Below are 11,581 nucleotides of genomic sequence, written 5' to 3' on the forward strand. Positions count from 1 at the left end.
TAAAAGTACTCGATGCGTTCGAGACAGAAATATCGATGTGGGCGACACATTATTGCTATCGAAATTGTAGAGAGCGACGAAGAAGTAGCTCCGGTAAAATTGATAAAAAGAGTTGTTCGACCGCGAAATAATTCTTACAAATTATTAAATTACATACATTAAATACCTCGAAGTGCGGTTGCGTCATAACGACAAACGAAAAGCGTTGAACAAAAATATAAACGTCTGTACCCAGTGATTTTCGACTGCCCAGCATAATATATATAGATATATATATAAGTATATTATATACATACATACGAACAGATGTACACATAATGTACACTTAAAGTAATATTATTACAGTGAACGAGTGTTAAGTGCAAATTTAGTGTGTGGCAAGCGCCTGAAAAACATTGAAACATTGTTTGGAGTTAAGTGAAGATAGTGCATTTTATATGGTCGCTTCTGCTGCTGCACAAAGGGCTGGGGCCGTTGGCTGCTGCTAGGAGTTGCCGTCGTCATCGCAGTCGCCGTCGCCGTCGCCAAAAACTTTCGTCGTCTCCGGTAGGTACACACAAAATATACGGCTGCTCCTGTTTAGCTCCTGTTTTGTGTCTCGCTCTCACGCGTTCGCGTCCTACGTCTCCATCACTCCCTATCTCTGTCTTTTCGTGCTCTCTCTCTCTCTTAAAAAGTGCTCGTATTTGTTATGTTTGGTTTCACTGCTCTCACCATTTGCATATTTATCGATTAACAGTGCCGTTTCGATGTACAACGAACGGTACATTTCCCAGGATAACACACAAATATAGGTGTTTAGAAAAGGAAGCGAAAATTGCGTATCTGTCTATGCTCTCTTGCACTTTCACAGTTGCTCTCTTGCGGTCGCGTCGCTCTGTATGCATGCGCGTCAGCAACCCCCATTCGACCTACCCATACTCTCTCTCTCTCTCTCTCTCCTATTTACTCTCGCTCTAGCATTTCCCATTGAGCACAATCCTTTTTATGCAACGCCAGTCCGTTCATGTTTTCTTTCCGTATAAGCAGGCTTCTTTTGCAGTTTTTGGTTACCAGGGTCGTTCGTCGCCATGCACACCGCCCGTGGCTATATATGTGTCAGCAATCTGTTTTCGCCACAACCCAACCCCCAACCCCAAGCCCTTATGCACCCAAACAACCACCGCCCGAACTTTAGATGCGCAGTTCACTTCGGGGCACAATTCAACCCACGACCCAAAATCCACATGTCACACAGGTTTCTCTTCTCGCTCAGCTTCAATTCTAAAATCCAAACTCGAGCGACAACAACAACAACAACAACAACAGCTGCGCAAAATAACTAAATCAACTCGAACGCACTGAATGGAGTTCCGTTCTTCTTTTCTAACAGTGTTGCCGGCATAAGCTATAAAAGGCTAAATTGATATATGTAAATGTCTGGAAAATAAACTCTTAAACTAAGTTCTTATCTTAAATAGTTAAATATACCGAGTTCTTAAACGAAATGTCTGTAGTCTTTGTTATGCAAAGCAGCTAGCGGAAAAAATATTCCCAATTTAGCCATAAAAAATCTTGAAACAATAGCTGAGACACAAAATTCCAACTATGAATGACGGACTAACGAGAGCTTTCACTCAGAGTTTAGTTAGAATTGTTTAATCACTTTTCCAGCAACTCAACTTTTTAATCAGAAAAATTATGCGACAATGAAATTATCAACATTGTTAGGGGAAAAAAAAAAAAAAAACAGAAATAGTTAGTCACTTTCTAGCTAAATTATCGAGCATTTCCGCTGCACTCCCTGAGAGGAAGACCTTGGTCTCTCTTTGCATAGCTATTACGCAGCTAAAGTGTCAGCACCGTCTCACAGTGGCCATGCCCACATAATATACGAGCACATAGAGACAGAGATGCATATGCATCTAAATATACTTATATGTTTACAGTTTTATGCCCGAGCTGGCTGCGGCTGTGGCTGCCCTTTTGGCTTTGATAAGACTGCGCCCTATCCCCACTTCAATTTACTTGTTTCATGTCGATTTTTAGTGCATTTCGTTGGCCCATTTTCGGTGATTTAGGAGCTTTGACGCCCCTAAAAACTCTTGAATGGATTCTGAAAGAAAGACAAAATAAAGATTTGTTTACTCTGTTTTCAATTAGTTTCAATAATTTTGTTTGAGTGTTTCTTGATATGGTTGTTGCGTCTCCAATCCGTTGAACGGAACGAGCACTTCCTATCTGTGAACCGTTGCCGAAACAACTTTCCGCCTCATAAACCCGTCGAGCACGTGCAACTCTTTCAATTTTCTCTTTGACGAACTGTCTCCGACAATCGTGCGCCGTCAAGACAAAGGCGCTGCTACCTTGGCAATGTCTAAGCCCCCAACAACAACAACAACAACAACAACAATAATAATAATAACGCATACAACAAATGCGACAAAATAGATCGAAGCAACAGCGACTGAGCTTAGTTCAATGGCCATAAAAAGTAAACCCATCCAAGCATTTCAATGTTTTAGCTCTGCTGGTGGCCTTGCGCTAGAGCAGCGCAGCACGAAGGCACGTTTACTAGCATAATATGTAAATTTCATATAGATTGTATAGAAAACAAACAAATACAAGCAAAGTGGCTGGCAAGATTTGCCAGTCACTTACCTGCATTGTATTTACAATACATACATACATATATTTTCAGTGTGAGCACAGAGCACAGTTTTACATACGTACTAATAAATCATAACCAACAAAGCTACTTAGCTTATCTGCATTGTAAATATTTACAATGTGATTAGAAAGAGTGCATAATCAAATTCTATATATAAATATTATTGGTAGCTTCCCACATGTTTTATCAGCCTATTAATATGTATTATTGGTAACTTCCACTTCAGGCTATTTGTTCTGCTTATCTATAACAATCGGAAGTTTATTAATCATGAGAATAATATGCCATTGTTATAGTAACTTATTCTTAGTCAGACGATCGACATTTAAATTGAGTGTTTTGTCCAAGTTATAATATCTCATCACATATTTAAAAGTCCCTGGTAAATGGATTCCCATGACAGCGCTACGAACATGAGAAAACGAAACGAGTCTTGCGCAAATATGAATGACTATGAAGTGATTCTTTCGCTGTGCTCAGCTTTCTCTCAAAAGCGAAATGAATACCCCAAATAGACGGAAACGCTCTGACAATGATACGAAAGATAGAATCACATTCTGTCAAAAAAAAAGAGAAGAGATAGAAATAGAAATAAAAATAATAAATGGCTTTCGCCTTCACTCTCGACGCACAGCGATTTTCTCTTATCGCTGATGACAACACTTTTTCATAGGAACCAAATGCTTGTTGGCGAAGGCGTTGGTCGACACGCTAATTAAGCTGCTGCAACGCTCGACCTTCAACCCGCTCTGTTGGCCAACTGTCAAGCTGTGGCCAAAAGAGTGAAACCACAGAAAAGAAAAAAGAAAACATAAAAAACAAATGTCCAGAGCTTTTTTATTGTTTCTGGGTCGCATAATTATTGATCTTTAATAATTTTTGCTTGGCCTCCGGCTGTTGACATTGACTTTGGTTACGCTTTTGGCCAACAACCTCACACAGTTGGCTTCGCAATATGAAAACTGTCGATTATCTCGTGCCACTTTACACATCTACCACCTATGCGAGGTGGGCATTACGTAAACAGCAAATGCCTCATGTCTGTCTCACAGTATTCTTTACCTTATTCATTTATGCGCTGCCAAAAGGGTACTCTCAAATTGTTATTCAATGTGTGCAGGGTATTACAAGTAGGCCTACATGACTTTATATTCTGCCTATATATATATTACTCAAGATATCTCTTGATATATGTGATAAGATATAGAAAGATATGAAGATTTTCTGTCTGTCTGTTTATATATATGATAACTAGTCTCTCAGATCTTTATGCTAAATTTCCCCTTTCTTCTCCTTTTTGTTAGAATACTGTTTGTTATATAGATGATAAATACTTTATTCATATAAGACGTTTTCTTCTCCTAACAGTATCAAGAAACACTTTGAAATAGATTATTTATATTATGTCTTCTGAAAACTCAATAAGACTCTATGTTCTGCTTACTATATCAGCTAGACCTCTCTTATATCCGCAAGAGTATTTCGACTTCTTCATTTACCTGCCAACTGTTAATTATTGCTATTTGTTGTTTCTTTCCTTTTCCCCTGTTGGTCTGCCCTACTTGTCCGGCCATAGGTGGGTGGGTCTCAGCTTAGTTGGTTTGTCTTTTTGTTAAGTACGAGTCAACCCAATCCCATTCCAATCCAATTCCATTTCCAATACCTGTTCGTGACTCATCGAGCGCTTTGGTCGTTTGGGCCAGCCCCAGTGCGAGACTCAATCACAGTTACGTTTCATTTTGAATAGCTGGTTATTTTACTCCCTCTCACTCTCTCACGCTCTTTCTTTCTCTGTCTCTGTCTCCCTGTTTTAATGCTTCTGTGGATGCTGTTGCACGTAGTGACCCAAACTCTGTGCCACTCAGCGGCGCATTGCCAAATCAATTGAAAATTCATCAATTAAAATCAAGTGGTTCCTCGTTCTCCATCTCGTTTTTATACACTAGCTGAAGCTCGGGAGGCAGGCTGGCATTAATTTTGTCACGAACTGTGTGAGGCTCGCACTCAAGTAGATGTCTTAGATGGGTTTTATTATATATGTATGGTGGACGTGATCAGCACGATGCTCGCTGCTTGCCTCGACCTATGTGAACTAGGCGCTAAATGAAGTTATTTAGCTAAGAGTTAGTAGAGCTGCGTTTTATATGATGATCTATAGATATATCATATATTTACATGATAATCTGTCAGAAATTATATCACAAAGTTGCCTTGGAAATTGTAGCCAGAAAATTAAAGTATAAGTAAAAATTAGTAATCAAATTTTATTCAAAACAATCATCAAACAATTATTTCAGATTTCATTTAGTATTAGTTTCAAAGTTTCAATACGTGTTTTCTTTAAGTTCAATTGAAATTTTTAAAAATATATATATATTTTAATTATAAGAAATATATATATATAAACTTTTTATTTATTTTTATCAACTTACTATCAAAAATACTTGAAAATATTATTTTATTACAAACATTCGTGGATTATCTTGAAATTTTCTGCTGCTAGAGTATTTTAACTTCATCTCGAACTTCTTCAAAATTGTTCTCTCTCGCTCTGTTTTGATATTTCTTTTATTGAATTCAATTCAATTACGAGTTTTCAAATCTGAGTCTTGCTCCATTTGAGTTGGGGGCAACTTTCACTTGGCGTCTATTACTCGCTTGGCCACATTGCGGTCAGTCTACAGTTGCAGTCGGCTGAAAGCTAAAAAAAAAAACATACCATCATCATTGCCATTGCCATCATCATCATCATCCTTAACACATTCATCAGCTCTCATATCCTAGCTCGAAGGCCCGTTTTTTTTAATCCCTTTCATATGTAAATTTCACTTTATGCTCAAATTTTGTTTTACGCTTCGCTTTTTCATATACACACATACATATGCATAGCTGTATGTATGTATATATATACATATATATTTCAATATTTTAAAGTATTTTAAGCACTAGTTTTAACTGCTTTCACGCAAATGCATTTTTGTCTAATACACACACACACACACACACATACATACATATATATATATACTCGCTCGCTCGCTCACATACACACATACATACATACATACATATATACATACATAACGCTTTAATTTCATCTTGTTTACATTGTTTTCTTCTTCTTCCTTTTACGTTTTCTCTTTCACATCTTTGTTTTTGCATTTCGCCGCATTCGTAACGTTTAATTTGCTGCTAAAAACAACAACAACAACAACTACTACAATAACAACAACAACAGCAGAAATATGCGTTGGCTGAGGAAGGAGGCAACATGCAGCAACACCAACAGCAACACCAACAGCAACAACAACACAAACAACAACAACAGCACACAGCTTAACACAAACAACAACAACAACAACATCAAATACTCACCATAATAACAACAACAGCAACAATTGCATCAACATCAACAAACAACATAATCATCATCATCTTCATTATCAACAACAACAACAACAACAACAACAAACAATTGCTGCCAAACTGCAACTTGCAACTTGCAACCAGCAACGTGCAACCTGCTGCTATTTCCTGTTGTTTGTTGTTTGTCAATTGCCAAAAACAAAAATCTTATCTTCGAAGCAGCATTTGGAGCCAGCCCATTGTGCCCCGACGCGCTTCTCAAGCTGATTGAGGAGCCCACAGTGGAATGTTGGAATACCCACAGCGATTCGCGCGCAACATCCCCAATTCCTCTGGCAACGCACCGCCACAGCTGCCGCAGCATCAGAACTATCAGAGCTGTCGCCAATTGGCACCGAACTCACCTGCTCACCATCAGCGTCACTCTTCGCTGTCCCAACAGCAGCAGCACCAACAGCAACAGCAACAACAACTGCAACAGCAGCAGCAGCTATCGCTGCAGCATCATCGCACACTGTCGACCGCCTCCAGCTGCAGTGCCCAGCACAAAAGTGTGACCTTTGGCCAGCCAGCGAGCAGCGGCTGCCCGGCGCCGATCGACTACAGCAACGGGGGCAGCAGCAGCGGTAACTCCAGTTGCAGCAACGCTGGACAACAATCAATGGCGGGCAACATGAAGCACGGTAAGCAGACGATTTATCATTATAATAATATGACATAGGCGCAAACAAAGATCTCAAGTGTGAAGAAGAAGATTGATTGCTATATTTATCGAACAAATAGAAGATTTCCTAGATAAAACACTTAAAGTTTAGTTGCTACTTGAATGACAGTTGTAGGATATAGATAGCAACAGGGGAAATTGGAATAGAATTGCTTAGTGTTTATTATATACATATGTATGTGGTACAAATCTTATATATGTAGAATATAGATACATAGATTTATATATACAAAATATTTGATATATGATTTATGTTTATGTGAACTATATTACAGAAAGTTATGGTAGACATTAGTTGATATTACATAAATGCTACTACATATATCTTGAATAAATACAATATCCTAAATATGGTATACAAAATCGTTTTCGACACAAAGATTAAATCTAGAAATATTCTTAAATCTTTAAGTATTTTAATAAAAATCTTTAAGTAATAAATCTAGGTAAAGCTTCATATTCAAATATTAAGAAAAAAATATTATAAATATTAATCGTTACGTTAAATATTTTTAGAAACTTAATTTGATATGAGGTATAAACGATTCCTTAAATCTATAAGAAATTACGATGTTTTAAGAGGGTAGTACATTGATTAAAAATGTATATGAAATATACTTTAAAGATCACATCGTACAAGTGCCCACAGATGTAATCCGAGATATGTATATATCACAACCTTAAACAAAGTCTTAATTGAATCGGTTCCTTTTTGTTTATTTCCAGGCAAATCTCAGGAAGACGTTTGCTACGTAGTAGCCAAATATGATTATGCAGCCCAGGGCGCTCAGGAGCTGGATTTGCGGAAGAACGAGCGCTATTTGCTGCTGGATGACTCCAAGCACTGGTGGCGCGTCCAAAACAGTCGCAATCAGTCCGGCTATGTGCCCAGCAACTATGTGAAGAAGGAGAAGCCCTCGCTCTTCGACAGGTGCGTGTGTTGTCCGGTTTTCGCTTGCAGAGATCCAACGAATCCAACGAAACTCCACTGTGTATACCATTATGAAAAAGAAACTCACTAAAAACTAAAAATTTAAGTATTCTTTTTATTCTGATTTCAGCAGAAATAAGCTACTAAAAAAAAAAAAAAAAAAAATATGTCGAGTTTGTTTTCTACTCCAAATGTTTTGCTTTCCTCTTGTACTTAGTTCTCCAACTGCTTTTCGGCTTTAGTATTGTATAACAAATTCATTTATCACCTAATTTGTATTTATATAAATATTTTTTAGTTGTCCCGAGTAGAAAGTCTTTCTAATATCTGTTCCTTCCTTCCACCCGCACGAAACACACCCACACTCAAAAACTAAAGCCCCGTCTGGTTGCCCCTCCACTGGAAGCCCCAAAATTAAGTCTAAGCCAATAACTCTCTAATCAAATAATATACAAAAAGAACCCTCCGAAACCCAGTAAAATTTGACTGGAAACCCAACTAGTTGATATTATATTAATGTTTGCCATTTCACAATCATCTCCATTTCTTTTGTAGCATCAAGAAGAAGGTGAAAAAGGGTTCCGGTTCAAAGACGCTGCCCAATTGTTCGCCCTCACGCCAAATCGAGAGTCCAACCATGTCGCGACGCTTGCCGCCCGATCCGGCCGAGGCCATCGGCACCGCCATTGTCAAATACAACTATCAGGCGCAGCAGCCGGACGAGCTGTCCCTGACCAAGGGCACACGCATACTCATACTGGAGAAGTCGAACGATGGCTGGTGGCGTGGCCAGAGCGGCAATGCGGTTGGCTGGTTCCCCAGCAATTACACAACCGAAGATTGTGATAACGATGGCGAAATACACACCTATGCCATGGCGGAGAACGTGCTGGACATTGTGGTAGGTATCAATATCTAATGCCAAGCTATCCTCATCTCAATCTCTCTCTCTCTCTCTCTCTCTCTTCATCGTGTTGGCAGGTGGCGCTCTATAGCTTCACATCGAACAATGATCAGGAGCTGTCGTTTGAGAAGGGCGATCGCCTTGAGATTGTCGATCGGCCCGCCTCCGATCCGGACTGGTATAAGGCACGCAATAATCAGGGTCAAGTCGGTTTAGTTCCACGCAATTATCTACAAGAGTTGAACGACTATTTGGCCACGCCCTATCGCAATACCAGCGGCAATGCTGGCAACGGCAATGCCACCGGCAGCAACGGTGCCAACACCACCGGCAACGGCGGTGACTCCATGGAGCGACGCAACGACTGCAACAACAAACCGACGCAGCCCAGCCAGCCCATCGAGCGACCCAATTTGGCTGGCAAATCCTGGTACTACGGGGCCATCACGCGCAGCCAGTGCGACACAGTTCTCAATGGCCATGGCCATGATGGCGATTTCCTCATCAGAGACAGTGAGACTAATGTGAGTGAACGAATGGATTGTGATGCCAGGAGAAGTAAATGAATATGCTAACGCTCTCCTGGAATCACCCATACAAATATGCATTAATAAGAGAGGATTTGTTATTTGCTTGCAGATGGGTGATTACTCGGTTTCCCTGAAGGCGCCCGGCCGCAACAAACACTTCCGCGTGCACGTGGAGCAGAACATGTATTGCATTGGACAGCGCAAGTTTCATTCGCTAGACCAGCTGGTCGATCACTACCAAAGAGCGCCCATCTATACGAACAAGCAGGGCGAGAAGCTGTATCTGGTGCGACCGCTGCCAAAGGCCAATGGCACGTAAAGAGGGAAACAAACAAACAAACAAACAGAAAATGAAAAACTCAACATAGATCATCCAATATATTACTCGTAATATAACTAAACAAAACATACACAACATAATACAACTTCAATGATATAGTACATACGTATTAACATGGCATAGAACATAACAAAAAGCAAAGTATGCTGCGCGCTGTCCAAATCCTTTCTTCAGTTTTGTATGCTTCGCGATAAGGAGAGAGGGCGAGAGTATCTATATGTATATAAATCGGTTGATTCATGTTCGCTGATTCATGTTCGAATGCGTAATAGACAAACACACGGACTTTTTGTACTTTTATAAAATTTATATATATCTAAATTAATTAATGCATAATTCGGCTAGCTTTGATTAATAACTGTTTTGTTAACATTAGTTCGCTTGATTTTCTTTGTGAACCATGGAAGAAGATGAAAGCAAGCGCATAAGAAATATAAATGAAAGAACCAAAGGCTTCTTTTTCTCTCGAAACACTCAATTCTAGATGTCAACATGCATTACATTTACATACTCTATATATATGTATAAATACATAATATACGATATTTAAACATTGTAGCCAAGTATTGTGTACACAGCAAAGCGCTTTTAAAAACTGACTTAAGATATGTAGCCGTATGTCTGTCTGTGTGTGTGTTCGAGTGCGTGTGTATGAGTGTTTGGATATATAGCACAAGAAGAAATTCACTCTGTGCGTATGCATCTATGTGTGTGTGTCTGAACCATATAAATCTCACGATCGAAGTCACATATATGCATATGAATAAATCTACAGCCAATCATACCAATATCTTATCGAGTATGTAAATATGTAGGCAGAACGCTTACCCGCAATCCAACAAAATATAGTATATCAAAAGCTGCTTAAAGAAAAACCCAAGAAGTTAAAAACAAAACAAAAAAAGACTAATTGTGAAAACTTAATTAGTTCTCTAATTTGCTAATAAGATAAGATGCTTCATGACTTCAACTACACACACATCCACAGTCACTTTTGTATTGAACATTTTTTTGATTATCATCTAAAGATAATGTTATATATTCTACATACGGAATATCCACAATAATAATATCCAAATACAAGCTGTTCTAGCCGCATAATTATAAACATAATCAACATCGTACGAAACACACATACTTAAGTGGAGCCTCCCCCCTATTATACATAATTAAATAATATATAAATATACATATATGATACGCATATAAGCCATACTGTACAGTTGATGATGCAATGCCTAACCTAAGCACACTTTCGTATATATACATACTTTCTATTTATAGTTTACTCTTACTATCATTAGTTGTATTATTATTATATATTTATAAAGAAGTAGAAGCAGCGATTCCAGCTTTAATTTTGTTTTTAAATATTACATTTTGTTTGCCGTTTTATTTTCTAATTTTATATATTATTGATTTGTTTTTGATTTAGTCTAAGATTTGTGAGAAGAGAATATCAATCTGATAGTTGGACCGATGGAACAGAACGGTTAGAGCTAGTTGCTTTAGCAAAAGGCGCTGAGTGGTTTAACCATATGGTTAAAAGGACTTTCGACTTTATTTCATATGCGAATTTTATAAAAGAAAATATATATATATAAACATATAAATATAAAGATTAAATAATTTATAGTAATTTCAAACAATTGCTAAAATCACAACTAGTACTAAAAAAATGAAAGAGAACAAACTAGAAATTATACCGAAACGGAAATGAATAAAAATACATCAAATAAATTATAATCGCGGAGTTTTTTTTACTTTAAAAAGTTCTTATGAGTAAGTATATCGCCAGAATCTGCTGAAATACCAGGCGCCCAATGAAGAGCGATATCTTGTTATTTTTATAAACGTATAGTAAATTATTATCTCAACTAAATTAAAACGCATTCTAAATATTCCAGCACTTTATCCGAAAAAAACTTAAACACCAGCTTATCGAAATTCCTACGTTTCAGCTTAGAAATGAAACACTTGATTATTTTTTTTTTATTTTTAATTTTTGAATTTATTGAAATTACTTCAAGTTAAATAGTTTATAAACCATGATATATGTCTCAGGTCAGAAATGCATCCAAGGTATATTCAAGCATTTTCTAAAACATGTTAAACATCTACGATTTGTAGTTAATC

The 11,581-nt window shown here is 37.9% G+C and overlaps 1 protein-coding gene across 4 annotated transcripts; it reads left to right on the forward strand.

The window, feature by feature from the left end:
• The first annotated feature begins 37 nt into the window (after positions 1-37).
• On the forward strand, positions 38-11,036 carry dock (SH2/SH3 adaptor protein dock). Of its 4 annotated transcripts, none has more exons than XM_089258165.1 (6): positions 38-546; positions 5,889-6,699; positions 7,467-7,671; positions 8,227-8,572; positions 8,653-9,099; positions 9,215-11,036. In XM_089258165.1, exons 2-6 carry the CDS (start codon positions 6,303-6,305, stop codon positions 9,422-9,424), a joined length of 1,605 nt encoding a protein of 534 aa, XP_089114291.1. In that variant the 5' UTR covers positions 38-546; positions 5,889-6,302; the 3' UTR covers positions 9,425-11,036. The 4 variants fall into 4 exon arrangements, with proteins under 4 accessions (XP_089114291.1, XP_089114292.1, XP_030238626.1 ...); XM_089258166.1 differs by having other exon boundaries at positions 5,892-6,699; XM_030382766.2 differs by having other exon boundaries at positions 6,239-6,699.
• The last annotated feature ends 545 nt before the right edge of the window (positions 11,037-11,581 follow it).

This window comes from Drosophila navojoa, chromosome 3 (genome assembly GCF_054131105.1).
Source record: "Drosophila navojoa isolate 15081-1374.11 chromosome 3, UAZ_NAV_1.0, whole genome shotgun sequence".
Lineage (NCBI taxonomy): Eukaryota > Metazoa > Arthropoda > Insecta > Diptera > Drosophilidae > Drosophila > Drosophila navojoa.

Coding starts and splice junctions, on each gene's coding strand:
- dock (XM_089258165.1), top strand. CDS start 6,303: ATGTTGGAATACCCACAGCGATTCGCGCGCAACATCCCCAATTCCTCT. Junction 7,672..8,226: donor AAGCCCTCGCTCTTCGACAG/GTGCGTGTGTTG, acceptor TTTCTTTTGTAG/CATCAAGAAGAAGGTGAAAA. Junction 9,100..9,214: donor TCAGAGACAGTGAGACTAAT/GTGAGTGAACGA, acceptor ATTTGCTTGCAG/ATGGGTGATTACTCGGTTTC.